The sequence below is a fragment of the Denticeps clupeoides genome, unplaced genomic scaffold (assembly GCF_900700375.1).
Source record: "Denticeps clupeoides unplaced genomic scaffold, fDenClu1.1, whole genome shotgun sequence".
In the NCBI taxonomy this organism is placed as follows: Eukaryota; Metazoa; Chordata; class Actinopteri; order Clupeiformes; family Denticipitidae; genus Denticeps; species Denticeps clupeoides.
The window spans coordinates 50,998-75,929 of NW_021629812.1; the positions used below are offsets into that span (position 1 = coordinate 50,998).

Consider the following 24,932-nt stretch of genomic DNA (forward strand, 5'->3'; position numbering starts at 1 on the left):
TCTTGTTGAAAACCTTGCAAACAGACACGTCTTAATAAACCTGTGTCCATGATTACTACAGGGAGTTTATGAAACTATAGGCTAGTCAGTGCATGCAACAGGAATTTGGGTCTTGGGTTGCCATGTTGCATCAGTAATGAAATGCGAAACATCACTGACTTTTCTAGTATTTCAAGTTCATTTTTTAAAAATGAGAATTAGGAAGATTGATTGTTCATTTCCATTCTCTACATAAAAAAATTCCCATTGGCAACTACCAGTCTGGGACAATTTCAGGAAATATCTACACCTCAATGCCAACGGAAAAACACACAAGGCTGCTGTTTCGTCTTTCTCTCTTTATTTGTGCAAAGCACTTTAACCTATGTACAGATGAAAGGGGGAACAAAACATGAAAACCACAGACACAATTCACGGTTCAGTAACACTTTTACAGCAGACAGGCAAAACACGTAGCTTCATCCAAATCATACCACTTTCTCACATGACGGCACACATCCACTACACAGAGGTTAGCTTTGTAACATTGTGAGCGATTTAGACAGGAGGGCCTTCTGACGGCAATTCCGAAGCAGCAGATTATGGAGCCACAAGTTTGTATTTTTTAATGTCCACAACTTGTCCAGAGTTTGTCCATTGCGCTGGAAGGGTTACACCCAGCAGAAACCATGAAGACGTTTATTACGGGAAACACAATGATGCGTTGAACACTGAGCCATTAAGCGCCACCTCCATTCTGGTAGGATCCAACTGGGTTATGGCAAGACTGCACTGTTAAATGTTAAATGGGCGTTCATCAACCATCAATGCTTCCAGCGTAGTGCCGATCTGGAGAGGCTGGTCAATATTCTGCTCACATGACAAGCACATGTCTTACTAGTCCAGAAACCAGCGATATGTTGTTTAGTACATCAGATCTGTATACATGATTTTAAATCCATGCACACTAGTATGATTGTGTATTTATAATAAAAAGAGGGGAAAGCTGGAAACATCAAAGTTACCCCCAAAACAAGTGGCACTAATATGTGAGGAATCCAGAGATTAACACAATGTATTTCCATACCAACAAAAAGAGAAATTGTAAATTATACTTAATACATGACTTCACAGTTTTGAAAGGCTTTTTTGTTCGGTTCTGGCTTAATGTTCTAACACTTGAGATATGTCAGGTAAGAGAGCTGAAACCAGTTTGCAGTGCAAAGTTAAGACATCTTACTCCAATTTTGTTTCTTCCCAGAACAAGTACCCAGACAATTATGCATTCAGTCCTGTTCCCAGTGTTAGTTTAAAAGCAAGGACTACTTCAGCCATGTTTATGGATTTGCTACATGTGCATTAAGCATACATATTTGCCTGACCCAAAATAAGTAAAAAGTAACCAAAATATCATGTAAACATAATTTCTATTACAGTACAACACATTCTACCGACAGAGAGTGGCGTTCCCAGTGGTAGGTTAAAAAAGGCTAATGTTTATAAGCAATATTTCATTGTTTCTGATATACAGATTTCATTTGTGGATCACTGATATTAAAGTAGCCTGCCATGTCCATGTGTATTCCATATCCTGACCTTTACACTTTGTTGTGCTTTCTTTTTTTTTACTTCAAACAATTAAGACTGTCACACTGGTCAGAATATTCTGTACCATATAAATATACAGTATAATCCTATTTTAAATATTATTAAAAGAGTTTATTTGCTTCTAGTATTAATATTTGCCACAGAATATCAGCACAGATATCATTGTATTTTTTTTTGTTTGTTTTAATTTTATTAATCAACTACCTATACTGTATATTAGGTGCTTACTTAATAGAAAACAGTACCATATTTTTACTTGTGCATACTAGTACCAGTACTCCACAAATTACAGACATTCGGGATTTTCCATATGCCGCTGTGCCCTCCGCCTTGGTACTACTCCATCAGCAAGTTCGGTGGTCTCCATATGTCCTTGGGCCAGTGCTCTTGTCTCCTCACCAAGCTGGACCTTTAGTTTCCCTTTTTGCAGTCAAAATGCACAACTTCAGCTGGACCCTGCTGCACCAGGTACATGGATGGTGGTCTTCTACACTTGAAATGTGGAAGTCCAAGGAAACAACTTCTGTATGGCTGCATATAATGACAGAGGATGGACAGAGGGGACACATCGCTGATTCAGGGAGGGTGAGGTTTTGGGGCACCATGATTGCTCTTTATTTTTTATGAAAGGGGAGTGTTTCTTCTACTGTTCTTCTTTGTTTCAGTAAAGTGGCTTCTGTCCTTGGTTCTCAAATTCTGACCAAGCGTCATTAAGTTCCATAAAAATCATCTTGGCATATTGTTCATAGGGTTGCCCAGTTGCCTTAAAATCAGAGGAAAGTAGTAATCAGAATATTAAATTGTGTTTTAAAAAACTTAAAGAAATTAAATACATTGATAAAATATATAAAAAGTTATATTACAGTAATACCGAGATAAGAATGTTTTCTTTGCAAGCCTTTAGCTAACTCAAGTCGTTCTTTCATAAAGGCAAGTGTTGCTCACCTTGTCTGGGTGGACCACCAGCACTGCCTTGCGGTAGACCTTCTTCACCTGCTCCGGAGTTACAAGGTCAGCCATGCCCACAGGCTTCCAGCGGGTTTCCCCTTCCCAGAGCACCGTGTGCATGGTGGACAGCAGAGCACGAATGTTGCGCTCCTTCCCTTCAATCCAGTCAAGGATCTGTGGGTGAAGAAAGATTGAAATAAGTCTGACAGATGGGGCTTGCATGTGGTGTGAGGGGATCTCCTGGTTACCAACTTGTTTCTGGAATGAAATTTGGACTGTCACAGGTCCAGATTTTATGACCAGTCATAATAGCCAAGTGTTTACATATTTATAATATATCATAAGACAACAAATTTAGGAAATCTGATGGTAAAACCAATAGAGTGTTTGGTGTCTTCTCACCTTGAGTTTCTCAGGGTCCATCTCCTTGGCCATCTCCTCCTTCCTCATCTCTGCAATGGTTCTTGGACCTTTCTTGTCTTTATTACCCATGAAAGCCTGGCCAGACAGCAGGTCATCAAAGTTAGCATCTGATACCTTAGGTTTGGTCCCTGTAAAAAACAGAATATAGAGTAAATCATAGATAGCAAATGCTTCATAATCACTTCTTCACTATTCATGATCAACATCAAGAGTCTTACTGACCCATGCTGGCTTGTGGTTTGCCAGCAGCTCCAGACGAGACCCCACCCATATTGGAGAAGCTGACGTTGTAATTTGGTCGGTTCTGTGGAGATGTGTGAGGCATTGAGGAAACTGGCGTCTTAGACTGGTTCTGCCCCTGCCACTGACCCCCACCTCCAGGCTGCCATGAGGGGAAGCCAGAGCTGGGCTGCCAGCCACCGCCTGCTGTGTGCTGGGGCGAAGGTCGCTGAGGGGAGCCCATGGGTGGGAAACCACCCCCAGTGCCTGTGGGTGTAGTGGGCTTACTGGAGAACCCGGAGCCACCTGCAGGGAGAGTGCAATTCTCTGAATCAAGCAGTCCGTTGTACAAAATGAAATAACGGAACATTATGTTTATGCCTATACCTAATATGTGGTTTAAAAAGTTCTTACTGCCTACACACCTCCCAGGCTGGATCCTAGATTACCCAGGTCAGCGAATGGGTCCAGTGTGTTGGGTTTGGGCTGATGTGTGGGAGTGCTATGGACAGATCCAGTTGGACTGGTGCTGGCTGACTTGCTGCCCATCCCAAAGCCTCCTCCTGAACACCGTAAAAATAAATCAATAAAACCGTTCTAATCATTACAATAACAGATGCCTTAGTTTATATGTACCGCATGCCAAGATAATGACAAGTGATAAATGGTGACATCCAAAAGATCACCGCAATTAGTTCAACCACTAGATGTCGCTGTAAGGCAGTTATATTTCAGTCCCAAATCCAATTCTGTTAACTGTAATTACATTTGACTAACACATGATCCTCTTACTCAAACTGTGAGAGAAGATCCAGCCCAACGTGATCAATTTAAATTACATGGACAATGATATGTCTTTTAAATTGGAAACCTTCAGAATACACCAAGTAGATATGTATGATGGTTAGTTAGTCAGTTGTATGTAATGATGTCATTACATTATAATAGAAATGTTGTAAAATTATGTAAATAATAAATGTAACATGGTTGCTCTAAACATCACAAGAGAAACAAATCTCAAAATAAGTCTTCCCCCTTATCCTTACCTGGTGCGGCAGGTCTATTCCAGTCCCATCCTCCCATGGCATTAGGCTGCTGGATGTTGACAGTGGGGGTGGTGGGTGGCACGGGAGAATTTCGACCTATGTAATGCACAGCACTGTCAACCTAGAGCAAGTCGTTCACCCAGATAATCTATGACCTAGGACTTTCACCATTCACATTCATTAGGAAAGGAACACCAAACACTACGGAAAAAGCATGCCCATATATCTGTACTGGCCATTCATACACAGCCGCAGAGGTATAACTGCCGAATCCCGCATTCATCACATGCCTTACCAAAGCCCGTGTTCTGCATAGTAGGAGACGGCGATCGTGCGGCATGCAGGAAGGGGTCTGGCTGCCCCATATTACCTGGGCCAAGGAAAGACCCCATAAAGTCCTGGGGTTTGGGTTGAGGCTGGGGTGTTGGTCCAGACCCAAAGGGGTCAAAAGCTGTAAAAACAAAGATTCAAGCTAACTGAATAAATAATATTTACTATGATATATAGCATATTGTTAATGTAAATTATGGAAGTTGTAGCTTTTCACTGTTACAGAGAAATTATTATGACCTATTAAAGTAAGAACGAAGAGTGATTTAGTGCTCACTGTTTGCAGGCCGGGGCGAGGACGATGGTGAAGCAGAGGGAACTGTCCTGCGGGGCGTGGACTGCGCTGAAGTGGGGGCGCTAGTAGGCTGACGGGGAGGGCCTCCAAACAGATCTCCCAGCAGGTCCGTTGTGGTGGAAGTGGGGGGCTGTGGAGAGGCACAGGGCGGCTCCAGCACGCCTCCATCGAGTCCCAGCAGATCCACATCCTCCGCAGGTGGAGGAGCAGCAGCAGGTGGGGCATCTGGTTTTGGGTGGCCCTTGGGAGCATTGGCTGCATTGGCGCCTCCTGACTTGTCATTGCTGGCATTGCTCTGCTGGCTGGAGAGGGACAGCATCTCGTCATCTGATGGCTCACTCTCTTCATGTGGACCTGAACGACCATCAGGACCATGATTCCGACTTGGATCTGCAGAACGTACATGTCAGAACACACATGTCAAGATCTCTACTAAAAGGTACATCAACGTGAGTCTATACTATTAATTTGAAAAATTAAATTAAAACCTATTCTTGTACTGTTTCACGACATTAAACTCTAACTTGAACATTAATTGATTGGTTGATTAGTGTACATTCCATCTTATGATTTCAGTCCAAAATCCATCTTAGGTGAATCCATATGACTGACAGTCCAGTCATATTTGTGACACTTGTGTCATAAGGATGGTGTCATAATCAGGAACACTGGCATAAGACACGCAATGTTTCTCAGCAGAATTCAAGAGAATTCACTCAACTTTTCAGTTGAGAACCTCCCTTCTAAGGGCATTCAAAATCTTTCACAAAAATAAATTCTACTCAGGTTTTGTCACCCTTTTCTACTGTGTGAAAATAGACATGGCACACCAAAACTGAAATCACCAATTATTTATCAGGTTTTTTTTATTTTTCCATGAAATGTATGATCACAAAACGAATAGTCTACTGTAGCAGGGGGTACTGCACTAAACAAACTGTGCCTAAGGGAGAAGCCACAGCTAACACAAGCACAATATAATTGCCATTGTTTGGCAGCTTGTTCTACATTTGTTCATCACACCATCCACCACTCTGCCCGTCTGTTGACTGATGATCGCCGTATCAGTTCTTCCATCATCCATTATTCACCAACCAATTATCTTCCTTTTATAATGCCTACTCTATGTTTGTCTACAGTCGGAATCTTACCTTCCAAGTCCAAGCCCTCCATTTCATCTTATTAGGTGAGAATGAAAAAAACATTTAGCAGATGTAATCAGTCTAATGGTGCATATGGACACTCTACAGTAACTGGGTGAGGAAGGGTAATGGGTTTCGTTCCCTGGTGACATGAATAATGACAAAAAAATATTTCCTTCATTAAGCTAATGGATCATTTTATATCCATTTTATAATATACTATGGTTCAAGTATAATGACAATATAATTATAGCAACAACTGTTGACTGTGTAAACAGCTATCAAATCTCATCACCTGCTATAGCCAGGGCTTCCTGGTGCTCCTGGTGGGAGGAGAAAAGCACATTGGGGCTCAGATCTTTGGTGGGGAACTGTTCCCATGGCGGAGTCAGGTCCTTCTGCTTCTCAGTGCTTTCCACCTCCATGTCCAGCAGCACTTGAAAGAGCTGAGGGTACTTCTCTGGAGAATCACATGCATCCAGCTCTGGCCTACACACACCCATGGTTATTAGAGTTATGCAGTTATTATAAACACCGTAGCAAGGCACAGACATGCAACAAGAATTTCTTACTTCAAGAACTTCAGGAATGTTGTACCAGGAGCAATGAAGCCGGTGTGAAACTGAATCTGGAATATCTGTGTGTTGGTAACCTAAACAGGGTGAATTGTTCACAGTAATTGCATAAAAGTAACACCATGAACACTCAGAATAAGTTAAGAAACATCTGACAGTGTATAACACTGGTGTGCCATTATTACCTTTGCCTGCAGTCTGCCACCGATGGTAGATCTCATGTGATAGATGGAGATCACCACATCACCATGGACACTCACCCCAAGTGGAAAGACCACCTTGCCATCATGTACCCTGTATTCTCTAATAAAATAATATTCCTAATCATTTAACTTCAGTTCATTCATTAAACCTGAAAAAAATGAACGATTCTGTCACACCTAATATTTAGCATTGATTGCCATAATGTGAATAAACCAAAAAAACATTTGGAAGCATGGTGTTTTAGAATAAACACAAGAGGCTTACAGAAATTGATGATAACTCAATTTAAACATACCTAAAGCTCATTACTGTGTCTGATTTTATTGTAAATACCCCTTTAGACCCTGAGTGTACTATGTGTGGTATGTTTTCTGGTAAACAGACCCCTACCTCATCCTCTCATACTCCTGCGCTGTGGAGAAGATCTTGGTTTCACCAATGAGGATGTCACAGAAGGGGCGGCAGCCACTACGCTGCTTGTTGAAGCAGGGCACTGGACTCACGGTGACCGCTTTGATGATCAGTGGTTTGAAGTGAGGGAGGGTCGGCTTCTCTGAAACCATGCTGCAAACGTAGCCAATGTACCTGAGCACAGACAAGGGCCAGAGAGACATTAACACAAATTAGACCTTTTTGTTACAAAGTAGATTCCACCTGTGCCACTTAGATATGTTTTAAATGATGCATTTTTGTACACTGAATTACGTCAATGCTAAATTATTAAGTGTGACATATTACTTCAGTTTATCCAGTTCACTCATCCAGTGTCCACTTTTTTCAGTGTAGACAACCATCTATTACATAACAGTTACATTTACAGCATTTATCAGATGCCCTTGTGTAGAGCGACTTACAATCAGAAGTTACAGGGACAGTTCCCTCCGAGACACTCAAGAGTTAAGTGTCTTGATCTGGGACACAATGGTAGTAAGTGGGGTTTGAACCTGAGACTTTGTGGTCTCCTGGTTCATAGGTCTCACAGTCATTCTTCACAATCTTCCACTGTCACATCCCTACACTGCTATGTCACCTTGACTTATTTAGTATAACTCTAGTAGTCACTCTACCTCCTGTGTGAAGGCCACAGACCAGAGCCGGGTCTCTTGGCGCTGAGCAGCTGCATGGCGGGTACTGGGTTGGCGAAGAGATGACAGAAACAGAACATGGCACAGACCAGGATGCCCGACGGAGCTCTGCCATCCTGGATGAAAAGGACATGAAATCAAAAGTGCAATTACTGAAGATTGCTATCCATATGACCGTGATTCCTGTGGAAAAGAAAGGGTCCATATATAAGATAATATTTTGAGCATGTTAAAAAAAACAAAAAAAAAACACAATCACCAGAATTATAAATGCTATTTAGAGACTTGCTAAATATTACACCACTCTATGTATAGACCACTACCTAGAACAGAAAGAAGACCGCTGGTCACAACAGCACACAATCTGAGTCTGTCATGGTATTTGCAAGAACATTCGACAGTGTTGTTCTGTCGATTTGCTGCAACTTAAATTTGTTAACTAATTAAAAGAATAAAAGTGGAGCTTGTGTATGGAGTCTCTTACCGAGCAGGTGATGACACACACATTCTTGGGGTTCTGTTTGAGCCAGTTGTGCATGTTTTTGCACACAGCAAACAGGTTGTGAAGACTGGGAGCCTGCTTTGAGGGCCAGTTGCATTCGGATACCTTTAAGAGAGGACAGAAGAAAAAAAAGTGGTTACACAAAACGCACACACACACAAAAACGATGGTTGATTTGGTCCGTCCAAGCATCTAATACATTAGTCTCAGTGTATTGGTCAGAGGCACAATAACAGGAATGAATAAATGTGGACAAATGTTCCCTGTTATTCTTCTCTACCGGTCAACAAACTGTACGTTGTGGAAATGTATATTTAATTGTATATAATTCTAATGTATATTACTTTCTGTTATAAGGTTCATTATGAGTTTCATAAGATGGGTGTCATTGATGAAAAACTTCCTAAAACACCAACATCAGATGTATGAGTAAGATGACCAAAAATGGAAAGGCACCCCATAGGAGGATGACGTTTTTTCCCTATGTCCCGATCTTCTGAATATGTCACAACCTGATAGCTATTGCCACAGAAGACAGGTTTTACAAATGCATGACTCACAATTTGACAAACACAATGACTCACAATGCCATACATTATAGGGGCATTGGGAAAATTGTGAAACCCCATCTACAGGTTCCATAATAATATAATAATATAATATTTTAATATATCTATAATATATGCCAGATACAGAGAAGCAGGTCTCTCACCCTGTTAGAGAACTTGGCGCCGCGGTAGTTCCTCTGGGACAGGTTGAAAACGGTGTAATGGTCAGCATGGCGGGAATCCAGGAAGGAGCGCATGTCCTCCACATGGTTCGTGTAGCCCATCTCAACGGCAGATGAAGGATATGACATCACTGGTGAAAACATACTTTATTATTGATAACACCTATGTAAAATGCCTGTCATAAAAAAACTGCCTTTCAGCGTGTTGCTTTATAAAACTGATCATGGATGGTCTGTGTTCGCATGCATTTGAGAAGGTGACATTGTGAAACTGAAAAGCTGACAACCATTTTCTACATCTCTTTGGCCTTTATGTCAGTATGACAGTAGGGTAAAGAAAATGAGGCACCTATGATCCGTGAAGTGATATAGGCAATGTCCAGCTCTCCTTTAGTGTACCTATAAGAAAAAAAACAATATAACCTATATTAATATAACCTATATTATAACATACTCTCTTAAATGTATTGTCCCTTTTCAATAGAATAATTCATTCTGTTTTTCTTTCAGAATTCAAATGATTATTTATTTATACATTTATTCATGCTTATATTTACTTTCCACACATTATTGATCTAACAAAGAACTTGTTGTTGAACCCAAAACATAAACAAAAATAAATAAATGTGTGTCATTTACATTTACAGTATTTAATTTGATGCCAATGGTAGTAAGTGGGGTTTGAACCTGTCAGGATAAGGGGTCACAGGCAAATGTTTAACCCACTTCTACAACTGGACACATTGCGTTTGACTAATGGAAACAATTATACAGTAGTTATCATTTTAATATTCAAGATCTTGCTTTCTGGCTAGGGTTAGGGTTGCAAGTAGACTTTTGACAACCTTAATCAATTTTTGTATCATAAAATATCTGTCCCGTCCGCGCCGGCTCAGTCCCCAAGTACATCCCTTCCCTGAGTATTAGGGACATTGTCTGTGTCGCCCGTAGTCGCGGGTTCCTGGGTAAGTCCCAATCCTGTAATGTGCACCTCTCTGGCACTTCCGGTGTGAGGGTTCTTCATCACGTTCCCTTCGGCATGAATAGGGATCCTCCCAGGTGTAACAAGCATCTGGTGCAGCTTGGTTCGTCTCATCCCCTCCTCTATAAAAGCCCTTTGTGATCTACAGAACTATCCGAGGTTTTCCCTTGTCCTGCGTGTCCCCACGCTTATATGTGCTGAAGTTTATTGTCTGTGTCAAGTGACTGTTATTGTGCCAAACAGGATTGTGTATTGCCACGAGGACCTCTGGTGACTACTTCGCTGATCCAAGGTGGAATACTTGGAGGGCGTGTGATCGCAGGATGCTGTATCTGGCAGAGTGCCTGGATGACATCCCGAACTGAGAAGATCCCCCCTCTGAGATCCCTGCGCTTTTCAGTTTTGTATCACTGTGCAATAAAATATAGAATTTTCATCGTTTCCCCCCTCGGACACAACAATTTTTTTTATGTATTTTTATAACTACTTTCATGACAGTGTTTTGAAGGTGATTTCACCTCAAAGTATACTTTTTTCATGTTGGGGTGTTGTGTGCAGAATTCAGAGGGGGAAAAAAATTAAATAAAGAAATTGCATCCATTTTGTAATAAAGCTGTAACATAACAAAATGTGAAAAAAAAGTGATGTGCCGTGAATACTTTCCAGGTACAGAGTATACAGCAAATTAGGGCAGACAGCAGCCCACTCAATCACTCACACACTTCCCATAACCACTTAGAACTACTCAGTGTGGCGGCTGCCAGAGCCCATCCCGGAACACTGGGAACAGCGCAGGGGCTCACCTGCCCCACAAGTACATACACACACCATTCACACTCACACACCAAAGGTGAATTCAGTCACCAATACACCTAGTGTTCAAGCCTGTGGGTTTGGGTTAGGGGTGTTCAAATTAATCATATGATCGATGCATCGCGATGCTGATGTGGATGATATTGCATCGATGCAGTGCAGACCATAATCGATTATCATAATGATGTTGCTTGGTGATTTTCTGTTGGTGAATCTCGTTAAAATGTAGTGCAGGTAGTGACTGTGGCGGCCTGTTCTACAGAATACAGTGCCGTTCCGTGTCGAAGTTTTACGCTGCGTGGCATGGCGACCATGACGTATTTTTGCGGGCGACCAATAGAATCCAAGCGGGGGTGTCTTCTTTCCGCCACTTCAAAACAGACACATGAAGCGTGAATGGAGGAAAAGTTGATCTTTCTCTGAGTGTCTCTGAGATCTACAACACAACAATATCATCGTACCGGGATTTACAAAAAAACACGCATATTTTTTGTGCGCTGAGCATTCAGTTGAATTAAAAAAAAAAAAATTCTGTAATGAATACTATTTGGAACTAAGGTGTCAGAATAATTTGGACATTACACATACCAAATATTACTGCTTTCATGTAATACAAAATGAAATAATACAAGGACCACAGGGACAAGGACCACAGAGCTTGGACCAGTCTGCTCGGTTCCTCTGCTTGGTGGAGATGTTGATCTGCATCAGGACCGGGGCAGATGATTAACTCCGCCCACAACATAGTGCCATGTGCATTTAAAGGAGAACTACCAGTATATACAACTGTTACAAGGTGAGTGCGGACGTAACAAGTTTTTCTGCTCTGGAGCAAATCAGAGCATCCACACAGGCGAACGAAACCTTAACATCATGTGACCATGTAGAAAATGTCTGGGATGCATCACGATGCATCGATATAGAGGCACTGATAATCGTAATCGAATCGAATCGTGAGACCAGTGAAGGTTCACACCTCTCGTTTGGGTTAGGGTTAGGGTAAGGATTAGGGTGGGAGGAAGCTGGAGAACCTTGGGAAGAGCGTGCAAACCCCACGCACACAATACAGGGAGTGCAGAATTATTAGGCAAATGAGTATTTTGTCCACATCATCCTCTTCATGTATGTTGTCTTACTCCAAGCTGTATAGGTTCAAAAGCCTACTACCAATTAAGCATATTAGGTGATGTGCATCTCTGTAATGAGAAGGGGTGTGGTCTAATGACATCAACACCCTATATCAGGTGTGCATAATTATTAGGCAACTTCCTTTCCTTTGGCAAAATGGGTCAAAAGAAGGACTTGACAGGCTCAGAAAAGTCAAAAATAGTGAGATATCTTGCAGAGGGATGCAGCACTTTTAAAACTGCAAAGCTTCTGAAGCGTGATCATCGAACAATCAAGCGTTTCATTCAAAATAGTCAACAGGGTTGCAAGAAGCGTGTAGAAAAACCAAGGCGCAAAATAACTGCCCATGAACTGAGGAAAGTCAAGCGTGCAGCTGCCAAGATGCCACTTGCCACCAGTTTGGCCATATTTCAGAGCTGCAACATCACTGGAATGCCCAAAAGCACAAGGTGTGCAATACTCAGAGACATGGCCAAGGTAAGAAAGGCTGAAAGACGACCACCACTGAACAAGACACACAAGCTGAAACGTCAAGACTGGGACAAGAAATAACTCAAGACTGATTTTTCTAAGGTTTTATGGACTGATGAAATGAGAGTGAGTCTTGATGGGCCAGATGGATGGGCCCTTGGCTGGATTGGTAAAGGGCAGAGAGCTCCAGTCCGACTCAGATGCCAGCAAGGTGGAGGTGGAGTACTGGTTTGGGCTGGTATCATCAAAGATGAGCTTGTGGGGCCTTTTCGGGTTGAGGATGGAGTCAAGCTCAACTCCCAGTCCTACTGCCAGTTTCTGGAAGACACCTTCTTCAAGCAGTGGTACAGGAAGAAGTCTGCATCCTTCAAGAAAAACATGATTTTCATGCAGGACAATGCTCCATTACACGCGTCCAAGTACTCCACAGCGTGGCTGGCAAGAAAGGGTATAAAAGAAGAAAAACTAATGACATGGCCTCCTTGTTCACCTGATCTGAACCCCATTGAGAACCTGTGGTCCATCATCAAATGTGAGATTTACAAGGAGGGAAAACAGTACACCTCTCTGAACAGTGTCTGGGAGGCTGTGGTTGCTGCTGCACGCAATGTTAATGGTGAACAGATCAAAACACTGACAGAATCCATGGATGGCAGGCTTTTGAGTGTCCTTGCAAAGAAAGGTGGCTATATTGGTTGCTGATTTGTTTTTGTTTTGTTTTTGAATGTCAGAAATGTATATTTGTGAATGTGGAGATGTTATATTGGTTTCACTGGTAAAATTAAATAATTGAAATGGGTATATATTTGTTTTTTGTTAAGTTGCCTAATAATTATGCACAGTAATAGTCACCTGCACACACAGATATCCCCCTAAAATAGAGAAAAATAAAAAAAACTAAAAACTACTTCCAAAAGCATTCAGCTTTGATATTAATGGGTTTGGGTTCATTGAGAACATGGTTGTTGTTCAATAATAAAATTATTCCTCAAAAATACAACTTGCCTAATAATTCTGCACTCCCTGTATAAAACTTACAACCTTGGAGGTGTGAGACCACGTCGCTAACTGCCGCACCACTGTTTAGCCAGTAGCTTAATTTTTACGTGCAAATTATGATTTTGTTATATTATTTACACTACAACTACTTTCTTGAAGCTCATTGCATTGAGACAGCGACGTAGGGCAAACATGCCAAAGGGAATCCTGGGATTTGTTATGCAACAGGTTTAGGATCTCTGTCGGCTTTCGCAGGTGGCAATCCTCATAATGAGATAAGAACACAGTCGCTCTCTATTTTTTCCCCCGAGGCTAAAAATGCCCCCCTGTACATACACATACACATGACCCGAACACACACAATTACAGTAGCATGTGAAATACAAAAGATTTTCTATCAACCCGAGTCACAAAAAACTGAACAAAAAAGCAACTGAAGAAACAAGCGCACAGACTACCGGCAGACTCCAGTGAAAAGTCCACCAGATAAATCCTGGTTCCTGGCAACTGCTAAACGACGACTTTGCATGAAATGTACCAGAGTGTCACCACCACAGCAACCACCACCTTAACAGCTAAAGCTTCAGGGATCTTCAAATCGAGCATCATAATGTACACACAATGTACACCATGACACTGAACTAAAGAACTACTCTGTGCTGTCCAGCACCTCCAGAAAGACATGGACAGGTGCTCTATACCTCTACAACTGTAGGACTTTTTCTCTTCTTGGACAGACCATCACCAACCCTGCACTGACACCAGTTGCAGGCTCACTCTTCCCAAGGTTTCTTCCTTTCTATTTTTCTCTCTCCTAGAGGTTTTCCTTGCGTGCAAAACAGTCAAGTGTTGGGGTGTTAACTGTAGGGTTTGTCAAAGCCCATTAAGACAAAATGTATGTGATTTTGGGTTACATAAGAAATAAATGAATGTATATATATATATATATATATATATATATATATATTGGAAACAGCAGGGAAGGTACAGGGTACAGGCCAGGAGCATGATGTAAGAGAAGTGAAAGAGCAGCTCATGCAGATAAACTCTGTTTTGTCTATACAAGTGGATTCCCAATTTCTACCACCCAGAACTACATTGCTTTTTGTTATCATCTGATCTTCTCAGAATGTTTTTGTGCATCTGCTCCACCTTCACCTTCATGTGGACGTCTCCGATGAGCCTCGCACTACACAGCAGCCCCAATCTAGCACTTCTTAGCATGAGGTTATTCAGAGGCAAGATGAATGCTGTGGAGAATCAGCCAAGGACACCCAGTCCCCAGACAGAAACCTCAAACTGCAGCTCCATGTGCACACATGTTTCATGGATGAGTTTTGTCTTTTTGATAAATTGTCACGGCCACCGTTCCGCCACCTAAAAACCGGGCCATCTCGGGTGCTGACCGCTCTTTGAAGATCACATTTACAGCATTTATCAGACGCCCTTATCCAGAGCGACTTACAATCAGTAGTTACAGGGACAGTCCCCCCTGGAGCAACTTAAGGTTAAGTGTCTTGCTCAGGGACACAGTGGTAGTAAGTGGGATTTGAACCTGGGTCTTCTGGTTCACCATACCGCCTTTTTGACTGTTGACTGTTTATTGATCCCCGACCCTTTGCCCGGTTCTCGCCTCCCTCCATCGGGCCCAAACGCCTGCCAGTCAAGAAGCGCCTACGCAGCACCGAGGCCCTTCCTTCCTCTCGGCCAGCTGAGCGGCTGCACGTTTCACACACTTAGCAACGACAACACAAATAGCGTGACGGAAAACGAACACTGCAACTCGCGCCTACAGTGGATCAGACATCAAAATGTTGTAGACGTGCCTGCATAAGAAACAGGAAGTAGCATTGTAGTGCTTGTGCTGCACTACACTCATGCTATGAAATTAAACCCCACACTGTCTCTGCTTAGGTGGGTATTTGGCAACCACAGCTGTTATGAATAATCCATGACTGTGGAAAGGAGAGGCGAAGAGAAGAGAGTAGAGGAGAGGGGAGGAGAGGAGAGGGAATGTGCCGACAAATGCAAATAGGGAGCCAATCAGAGATGATTTGATTACTGAAAGTCTGAATCATCTGACTGACAGATATGCACAAGCATACCAGCGAAAGGGGTAAAGATGAGGGAGAGGAGGAGAATTTTTTTTATCTGTGTGTGTGTGTGTGTGTGTCATAGAGAGAGTCTCCTGACACACAAACATAGTAAATGTGGTGCTAACAGAGGGCTCTTTGTGGCCAGTACACAGAGCCCAGTGGTGCCAGATCCCACCACCTTACCCTCCCACAGCTCTTTCTGTCTCGCCTCCCACCTCCTTTCTCCAATCCTGCGCCAAGCTTTCACTTTCTTTTCACAAAGAACTGTACAACGTATTCAATATACAGCCAACCACACATATGCTGAGATCGCAAACTACAGGATTACTTCAACAATGTTCACGTTTCACTGTTATATCAAGTCACAATATTACAACAGTTTAAATTTCCTCGAATATGTTATTATATTATATATTACAGCAAATGCAGAATTTAAGAATTATGCATGACTAACTCCACAGTACCATGCAGTTGAGAGCAAATGCCATCACTTACGTGGCCACCTGGTGCATGACTTTGGTGGACGTGTCCTTGATGGTGTCCTTCAGGTTGTCCTTGAAGTTACTGAAGAACTTTCCGGCTCCTCCCTTCACCATGTCCAGTAGCCCCCCTCCATAGCTGCCCTCCATATCTGCAAACCAGGCACCTTTGTATTAAAAATAAACCTCTCATACACACACACACACACACACACATTGGTACACTCACAAATCATTAACAGCTGCCATAAAGCATGAAAAATGTGACCCTTGACCTGATGGCAAGTTGTAAGTAGTTGGGAGTTTTGGGATGGAATGTATCTACATTTGCTACAGTATTCACTGGTGTGTGTGTGTGTGTGTGTGTGTGTGTGTCTGAATGAGAGAGACATTTAGCAAGAAAAATCATTTCACACATCCCAATATATCTGTGTGTTGTAAAAAAACTACAAGCTATTCAGCCCGAAGTACCAGAAACACATAGCATCCACTCTCCGTAGAGTTGGGAGTTCTGCAATCTATACGCTACAGTAGCTGGGAATGCCAAGCTGCCACTGAACCGACTGGGCTTTCTGGCGGGAGCGTCAGCTCTCAGTACATTCAGCTCGAGTCAGTACACATTTCACTTTCGCTTCTCTTGTGAAATTACATTTTCATGTTTTGCCATTTGTTTGAAGCAGCACAACACAGCTCCTACCAATGAAACTCTGAGCCTTTAGCAACATTTGATCACAAGCACAGATCACAAGCACAGTTTTAGGTACCTAAACATTCACAAATGTGTAGGGATGCGATATACTTACACACCAGTAGTAATCTTATTAAAAATTTTATTCAACATCCAGTTAATGGAAAGTGACCATAGCCCAAATAACATGGTGCCAACTCTTCACGCTGTAAATTTAATGACATAAAAAGTGGAGCTCTCCTATAGAGACTAATCTGCCTTTTTTAAAAGAAGCAAACATCGACAACGACATCTCCTTCTGTCCGCCTTTCCCGCATCCACTCTGAATGACAAGAGAACAGAGATGCAATATGGTTGAGGCCTAATAAAAGGGGCTTAACAGCCATGTAAGGCCACCGCTCTCCAAGAAGAGGAAGTCACGGGGACAGGGCATCTTGAGAATTTGGACGACGCCAGTGATTGGAATCTTTAACATGCCAGTCATGCCCTGCCTCTCTGGCCTTGGTTCGGGCCACAGGGACCAGAGGGGTCTCAGAATGAGGCATTTGCAGGGAGAGAGGTGGGTGATGGCGCATGGCTCATCCAAATTTCAGTTTCAATTGGATCAGAGAAATTAATCCCTGCAAGAGAACTCGTACTCCTCGGATTATGATCAGATGATTTCAAAGAGTCCAGTGTAATAAAGTAATCTGCCCCACCCCGTCTGGTCTTACCTCTTCCTTTGCCTGCCTCTTCGTGCTGTGCGTGTTGTGCTTTGTGCTACTTGCTGGTTGGTATTGGTTGAGTTTTGATTTCATGTTTTCCCTGCAAAATTGTGCTTCCTCAAAAATATGATACTGTCACAAAAATATGATAGTGTCACATCCAAAAATGTTGATAGTATTTTGTTTTATGGGCTGTTATTTCCAGATCCTATGCCAGTCGACATTGTATATATTCTTTCTATATTACCAATCTATCTACACTTCTGCATCTGAAGGGAATTCACCTGAGCACTTCATGTCTTTGCCTTGTTTTTTTCACCTTTGTCATGATCCGGTCCGGCAGTTCAGACCGGAGTTTCATGTTGGTCCTGTGTTATTATGTCCCCTGATTGTGTTTACCTGTGTATGATTGTATAAAGCTGCCCTGTTTGTGTCTGTTCGCCGTCGGGTCATTGTTTGGTGATGTTTCCCTTGTCCTGTCTACAATGTATTAAACCTCTGTTTCGTGACATTGTGCGTATGCGTCCTTCTTCCACGCCATGTCCAGCCATCGTGACAACCTTGCTTCCCTTACATTTGCATTTTACAGCATTTATCAGACGCCCTTATCCAGAACGACTTACAATCAGTAGTCACAGGGACAGTCCCGCCCTGGAGACACTTAGGGTTAAGTGTCACGACTACGGACTTACGGGGGAAGGAAGCGCAGAGTCGGACATTCTGAGAATGGGGTTTTATTATAACAAACAATAAAGAAATACAAACAAACAATGGCGCGGTGGCCGAAAACTATTTAACTTAAATTACGAACATAAACAACCCGTAGGCGTGTGGCGATTGCCAGAACTCCAATTACAAACACTGTTACCAACTGAAGTTCACGAAAATGCCGGAGACCTAGAAGGGGCGGAAACATCCGTCAGGATTGGAGTCAGGTGTGGAGCCCAGCTGCAGGCAATCCTGACATTAAGTGTCTTTCTCAGTATTTAAATGCATCCTTGCTGTATCCTCATCTGTCCACTGTGATTCTACTCTAGATCGGGTTTGTGTGTGGAAGTGTGTTACCTTTTCTCTTATCTTTCTCTGCTGTATCGTTAAAAAACAGCATCAAATAAGAGCAACATAATAACAACAACACCAACAATAATGATGAAAATACACCTAGCGCCCTGTCCCAATTTTAAATGCTCCACAATGATCTAGTGTCTGGTCAGCATTACAGACCTGCTGGCAAACAGAAATAAAGGCACACACGTCACCCACATAAAGCCCCCACCCATCAACAGAACTGCAGTCATTAGGACAGGCGCTGCTGGCTGAGAGTCCCTCTGCTACAGATGCATATCAGCACTGACATCTGGACCATCTAATGAAAGCCCGCACAAAACCTGAGTTAGGTGGATTTATGTTATGGTCAATTCACCCCCCTGGGATCAACTGGTAGTTGCGTTTTCTCCCAAAAACCTGATAAGCTGCAAAATAATATTGTAAATTTTTCACCAGGCCATTCCTTTAAGTGGATAATTTAACCGAAGATTTGGGTTTGTCTGTGTCTGCCTATTAACAGCTCTTCACACCGCTTGTCAATAGCAGTGCTCCAGTTTAATCTGGCTGGGTGGGCCTTTTGGACTGGGCACAATGGCACAGAAGGCTTCCTGTAGAACTGGGCATAAGGGACTTCCTGTAGGAGAGGGCAAATCCAAAGGGGCATCAAAGCCTCCTCCACTCAGACCTCTCAGAGTTCAGTGTCTCTGAACCTACCCCACAATCCCTTTTATCCTCAGACCAACCCGATCTGGCCGCACCCCTGACGCCTGCTTTTGTGCATGAGTGTGTCCGTGAATTTGAATGTGTGTGTGTGTGTGTGTGTCTGAGCTCCAAAGACAACCACCCCCACACAATGTGCACCAACACACCAATACCGTCAGGTATAAAGTGTTTCAAACCTCATCTGCTCTACTCCTCCCATCCATGAGCATCTGAACACGAGGCCTGGGTCTATGGAGCACATCTTCACACATGTGCCATGGCCCTTCTGTCCCTTTCTCACTGTGGGTCTGTGTGTGTGTGTGTGGGTGTGTGTGCATGTGTGTATCATGTCACAGGACCCAGACTTGGCTCTTGAATAATAGATTGTGCGCAAGCAGCATTTGTCTTACTTTGCAACAAGGCACAGCACCGAGCACTTTGCACATTTTTCGGCAAGTGCACCTTCTGCAGTTTAACCGCGATGTTTGAAAAATCAGAAAAGCTGCCCGGAATCTGGACTTAGGCCTGAATCCCTTTCATCTTCAATTTATTGAAGAAATTAGATAGGTACACGTGCAGTTTGCTTTGAGGTGGAGACTCTGACTCAGCCTTCCTGCAGTACAAAATTTCTTTTGTTGGAGCCACACTGTTGTTCATTTACTCCTGTTGCTTTGAATCATTGTTTGGATCATGTGACCTCACGATCATGTGACCTATGAGTCAAACCCTGTGAAGTCTTAGATCACAGGGAGACACTACTGGTGTTCTTTAATTTATCATGGTTTCTGCAAACAACATTCAATGACCACAACTATTATTGAATGTGTTGGACTGAATCATTATTAGTATGATTATTTCATTCACAAGAGTCGCATTTGCCATTTTCCTATTAACTGTGAACTTTTAGGATGCATGCCTTCTCTTGAATTTGAAAGCAAATGTTTTAAATCTTTAGTGAACTTTTTTTATTATTTAATTTGTTTATATTATCTCTTGAATATTTGAGGAGTGCATGAACATGTATGGCATTTCAGTGTTTGTTTTTTTACCTGTAATGGGAATAAGTAACGGGATGTGTACATGGGGCACCACCCCTTGTCCCCTATTCCTGGGGAAAGCAGTTGTTGCAGCATGCAGCATTATTTTTTAAAAGGTTTACAAAAGACTGTAAGGCAAGACAATTAGTCATTTGTTTTGTAGCAGGAGGTGAAAAGCCATGAAAGTGTGGCGCCAGTTCCGTTCACATCCCATTGATCTCCCCCTTCATGGGAGATGCAAACGAATGGACATCAAAAGATGCAAACGAATGGACATCAGGCCTGACTGACTGTGTCCACAGCCACAGTCTTTCAGTGTAGATGACAGCCATCGGCAAGTGCATTACCTGTGCGAATGTCAGCCAGACGATGCTGCTCCAAATCAAAAAATGGATTATGGATAAATAAGACACCAGCTGCCCTTCACAGGAACTTTACAGGGGCAAACGATGGCAGCGTCCTGTCCTCCTACTGCAGAGATGCCAATCATCTCTCTCTTTTTTTTTAATAAACAGGCAGAGTCTCGCACTGCAAGATCACGCGTCTGTCTTTCCAGGAACAGAACGTGGCACTGATACGACAACCTGCGCTGTCACGGCATCCCGGACCCAGACGCTGCGGCGAGCCCGCACGGCGACGCGCAGGCCCGGCGGCCGGCGCGCTCCTCTTACCTGCGCTGTCCATGGTGCTGTACTGGTCCGGCCGCGCTGGTCCTGATCTGGAGCCGAGGGCCGATCCGCCGCCTCTCCCCCCGTTATTCAAGTCACCGCTGCTGTCGACCAGCTGCAAAGATTCATATCCATCATAACTGCTCTTCTTCTTGTAGCCACTTAGCAGGCTCATCAGCTCTCTCCCAATAGAAAAAAAAAAACAAATGTATGTATTTTTTTTTATATTACTGCTGTATATGTGTCGGGAAATCACGTAAAGGAACACGGGTGCCGGCTGGGTACGGAGCTGGGCTTCGCCTGTGTCCGCCGGGGAGGGAGGCTTGTTCATCAGGAGCCGCATTTACTACGCGGCGCCAGTGTTGCCAGGTCTGCGCGACAAAATCACTCCGCGGGTAGAGCGAAAACCGGTCCGAAAAGGATGCAAACCGATGCAAAAAAAAAAAAGGTATAGCCAGGTTCAAATGTATGCAGGCACGTGTCCATCCCAAATGTGCTTTAGCGTTTCTGATACTTTTTTGACACGCCTTAGTATAATTTATCCAATATTTTACCCAAGATAGAGATGGGATTAGAGGAGACCAATAAGTGCTAGGGTAGGACTGAACATATTATTATTATTATCATTAGCACTATATTTCAAAATGTGCATTAGTATAAAAAGGGTGGGAAAACGGCGGCCCTGGCAACCCTGCGCCGCACGGACACGCGACGCCGCCAGTCTGCGCAGAGGTACGGGTCCTTCAGCGCCAATCCCGACAGGACAATGGAGGCTATAGCAGACCAAGGACTGCCTGATTTTTTTTCCCTCTCTCACCCATAAAAACAGCTGAGCAGTTTGTTCAAGAGCTGGTTAAAGAACACGATAAAATTCCGGGGTTTTGCATTACAATGAAACATTCTTGCCACCTACAACACAAGCCTTCCTGCAATTATAGCCGAGCTACAAATCTTACAGGCCATGTTTTTGTACATGATGAAAAGTATTGTTTTTAGGCACTAATACGGAATGACAAAGGCCTGTTGTTTCCTGATGAACACAATCTGTATTGTTTTCCAGGGGGTATGTCTGTTTGTGTGTGAGTGATGGGGAGGAAGGATTGCAGAGGCGCACTTGCTGGGGCTTTCTCGGCCCTCACTGTGATGCAGCACGCAATTCTTTGTCACTGGAAGCGCTCCACTTCCAGACTTTCCGCAGGCAGATTTACCAGCCGGGCGCTTCCTTCCGTGGCCTGATCGCTTAGCAACCACAGCGGCTGAATGCTTTCTCAGAGGACAGAGACAGCCTGGGCAACTCTTTCAGAGGAGGAGGAGAGAGAATGAAAGCTCAGCATGGAGGAAATGCCCTCCGGAGAAGGGTGACACAGCACTATGCATGGCCAATCACGCCGCAGCCTAATGCCGACGGCATGGTTATGCAGGACAGCCAGTTGCCTGCAGTTTAAAACTTCCCAAGGCATGTGACTTTTTTTTTTATTATTATTATTATTTCGGCTGAGCTGCAACGGCCTGAAGATGTAAAACCTTTTTTTTCTTTAGTAGTAAAAGATATTTGCACACCTCCAAGTGCTAATAAAGACAGGCTGAACTGGAACCAGTTAAAGTTAGCATGGTTTCAGTGTTTTTATGGGCATCTTTACTGTCTCATATCTTTTGAGCTTTGATCTCGCCAGCAGTAAGATGGAAAGTATCTGCCGTTACACTGGAAACGCTTTTGTCCAGATGTTTTATGCCAAAAGTCTTAAAATCTCCAAAGAACAATGTCCCTGCCTCTGTTGTCCTGTCTCCCGTTTACATCCTGATTGGAATTGTTTGACAGTAATTACGTCAAACCCCTCGGTGACAGTGATGGAGGAGGGGTGAGTGTAGGCTCACATAGCCGTCAATGAATTTCGTTCAGACCCTCTCCTCTAATCATCTATTATCAAATTGTGCAGAACTGTTGTTGCACCGGTGTGTAGTAAAATAAAAAAAAAGTGTGTGCAAGACCCATGGAACAACAATAACTAATAAATAGCAATTCTTCAATTCCTGGTGCTCTAGACTGCTGCCAATGGAGGGACTGCATATAATTCTTCCAGCTAAATCTCTGGCGTATGGACATATGCAGAAAACTCACATTTACATTTACAGTGTAGCTCACCATTTACCAGGGCGTTGGATATAATGCAATTTTTTTTTTTACATATTTCTCCACCCATTCCTGCCCATTCTCTAGTCTCTGGCATGATTCGTGCATCATCCACACAACATCTTGGTGTTGACCAATCATAGCGTCAAAAAAAAACAAGATTTACCAGCAGCGATGCTTTTCACCAGCATAAATCATCATCATCACCATCATGTATCATCTGAGATATTTCCCCCACCCCCATCCCCCCGACCACTGGCGGTGGTCTGCGCCCGTGTTCGGTACGCAGTGCGCTCGCTTCTCCCCCCTAAACCCCGACGTTGATTTCGCCGCGTTTTAATCCAGCGTTGTTTTAATCCCGCGTTGTTTTCTGGTTGTTGTCGTTTTTTTTAAAAAAAGAAACACGCACCTCACGTGATGGATCCGGCTGAGCGTCCCTGTGACGTCACTGCATCCCGAGCGCTAACACGGACGAGGCGCACGGCGATTTAAAACAGGATGCGCGTTTTCACACAAAGAGGGGAACCCCCCCCACCCCCTACACTATATTATCATCCGAAGACCTCCCCATCATGCCGGCCCAGCCTGCCCTTCGCGGGATGCGGCGCCCGTTACGTAACAGCTGACGTCTCCGCGGCAGGACGGTCGCCGTACCTGGAGTCTGGAGGCTAAAGTGGAATGGAGGAGTGTTACCTTCCGCTCTCATTCTCCCCGGCGCGCGGCTCTGCAAATGCTGACCTTTGATTTGTCATTCGCTGCCCAGTCAAAGGTCACACCATCACGCCCTCCGCGCGATGCTCCTCACTGGCGCGCCACCGGCAGCCCGCCGGCCGAGGACGGGACGCAATTGGATGGAGAGGGACGGACGCGGCATCGCCGTCGATCCGCGGAAGCTGCGCGCGTCTCTCTGCTTCCCCCCCCCCCCCACGTCCCGACGCCTTCACGGAAAACGCTGACGTCGCACAAACCGCGGCGAGGATCCAGGCGGACTGAACGGGACGCGCGCGGCCAGGCCACCCGCCCTCCGGTGCGCGCGCGCGCGTGACCCCGCGTCGCTTCGCCGGCGATCAAACGGATCGCGGACGAGCGGAGCGGGGATCCCCTGCGCGTGCCGCGATCCTGTGGAATCTGCTTCGGTTTTATTCGCTGGGTCGAGCAACATTTCACTCATCATCTAATTATCACAGAAGTGTATGTCATGAATAAAAGTTGCTGTCATAAAGCAAAATGAACAGTGGGAGTCCGGTTATATCCTAAATTTACATTTTAGCTTTATGGCATTTTATCAGCCGCCCTTATACAGAGCGACTTGCAAGGGACAGTCACCCTGGAGCAATTTAGGGTTAAGGGTCTTGCTCAGGGACACAATAGTAGTAATTGGGGTTTGAACCTGGGTCCTGTTGTTAAGCTACTACCACCCTCTATGTGCCCTTTTTGGTACTTTTATTCGACCCTTTTGAGTGTATTAGGGCGTATTAGCAGTAGGGTTCCCAATGCTGTTCCTGGAGGTTTCCCCCCATTGTTCGATCATTTACATATTTAGATCATTGGATCGTAAAGATGCATTTGACTGAAAGCACGAAAGCACAGATGGAATGAAAATATTGAGGAACGGGGCTGGGATGCCCATTGGTGTAGGTTTGAAAGTACACTGCTGTACTTTTCAACCAGATCAAATCTGCTCTACAAAGCACAAATGGTCATGGGACGTTTAAAAAAAATGTCAAAAAGGTTGACATTGTTAACATGGTCGTTGTCATGTATTTTCTCAAATATGATTCATGGCCTAGAACTAGTGTTCATTTTACTAGACCCATTTTGTCTACACAAGCGCATGGGGCTATTTTGTTACATTCAAAAATGAAACAAATTCTTATGTTACTATGTAATTATTTATTACA

At 43.7% G+C, this 24,932-nt stretch overlaps 1 protein-coding gene across 7 annotated transcripts; it reads right to left on the reverse strand.

The window, feature by feature from the left end:
- Positions 1–323: 323 nt before the first annotated feature.
- LOC114774600 (putative tyrosine-protein phosphatase auxilin) lies at positions 324–23,946 on the reverse strand. Of its 7 annotated transcripts, none has more exons than XM_028966396.1 (20): positions 23,770–23,946; positions 20,904–21,015; positions 16,071–16,206; positions 9,436–9,485; positions 9,069–9,217; positions 8,339–8,461; positions 7,837–7,970; positions 7,160–7,354; positions 6,751–6,868; positions 6,563–6,642; positions 6,286–6,479; positions 6,000–6,026; positions 4,831–5,238; positions 4,519–4,674; positions 4,224–4,319; positions 3,603–3,740; positions 3,181–3,483; positions 2,938–3,086; positions 2,533–2,709; positions 324–2,350 (listed from the first exon to the last, which is right to left on the reverse strand). In XM_028966396.1, the coding sequence occupies exons 2-20, from the start codon at positions 20,914–20,916 to the stop codon at positions 2,249–2,251; spliced, it is 2,748 nt and encodes a 915-aa protein (XP_028822229.1). In that variant the 5' UTR covers positions 20,917–21,015; positions 23,770–23,946; the 3' UTR covers positions 324–2,248. The 7 variants fall into 7 exon arrangements, with proteins under 7 accessions (XP_028822229.1, XP_028822230.1, XP_028822231.1 ...); XM_028966397.1 differs by having other exon boundaries at positions 23,725–23,946; XM_028966398.1 differs by lacking the exon at positions 23,770–23,946 and adding an exon at positions 23,441–23,646.
- Between the last annotated feature and the right edge of the window lie 986 nt (positions 23,947–24,932).

Coding starts and splice junctions, on each gene's coding strand:
- LOC114774600 (XM_028966393.1), bottom strand. CDS start 21,075: ATGAGCCTGCTAAGTGGCTACAAGAAGAAGAGCAGTTATGATGGATAT. Junction 6,480..6,562: donor ACATTCCTGAAGTTCTTGAA/GTAAGAAATTCT, acceptor GGGTGTGTGTAG/GCCAGAGCTGGATGCATGTG. Junction 2,710..2,937: donor TGGACCCTGAGAAACTCAAG/GTGAGAAGACAC, acceptor CTTCACCCACAG/ATCCTTGACTGGATTGAAGG.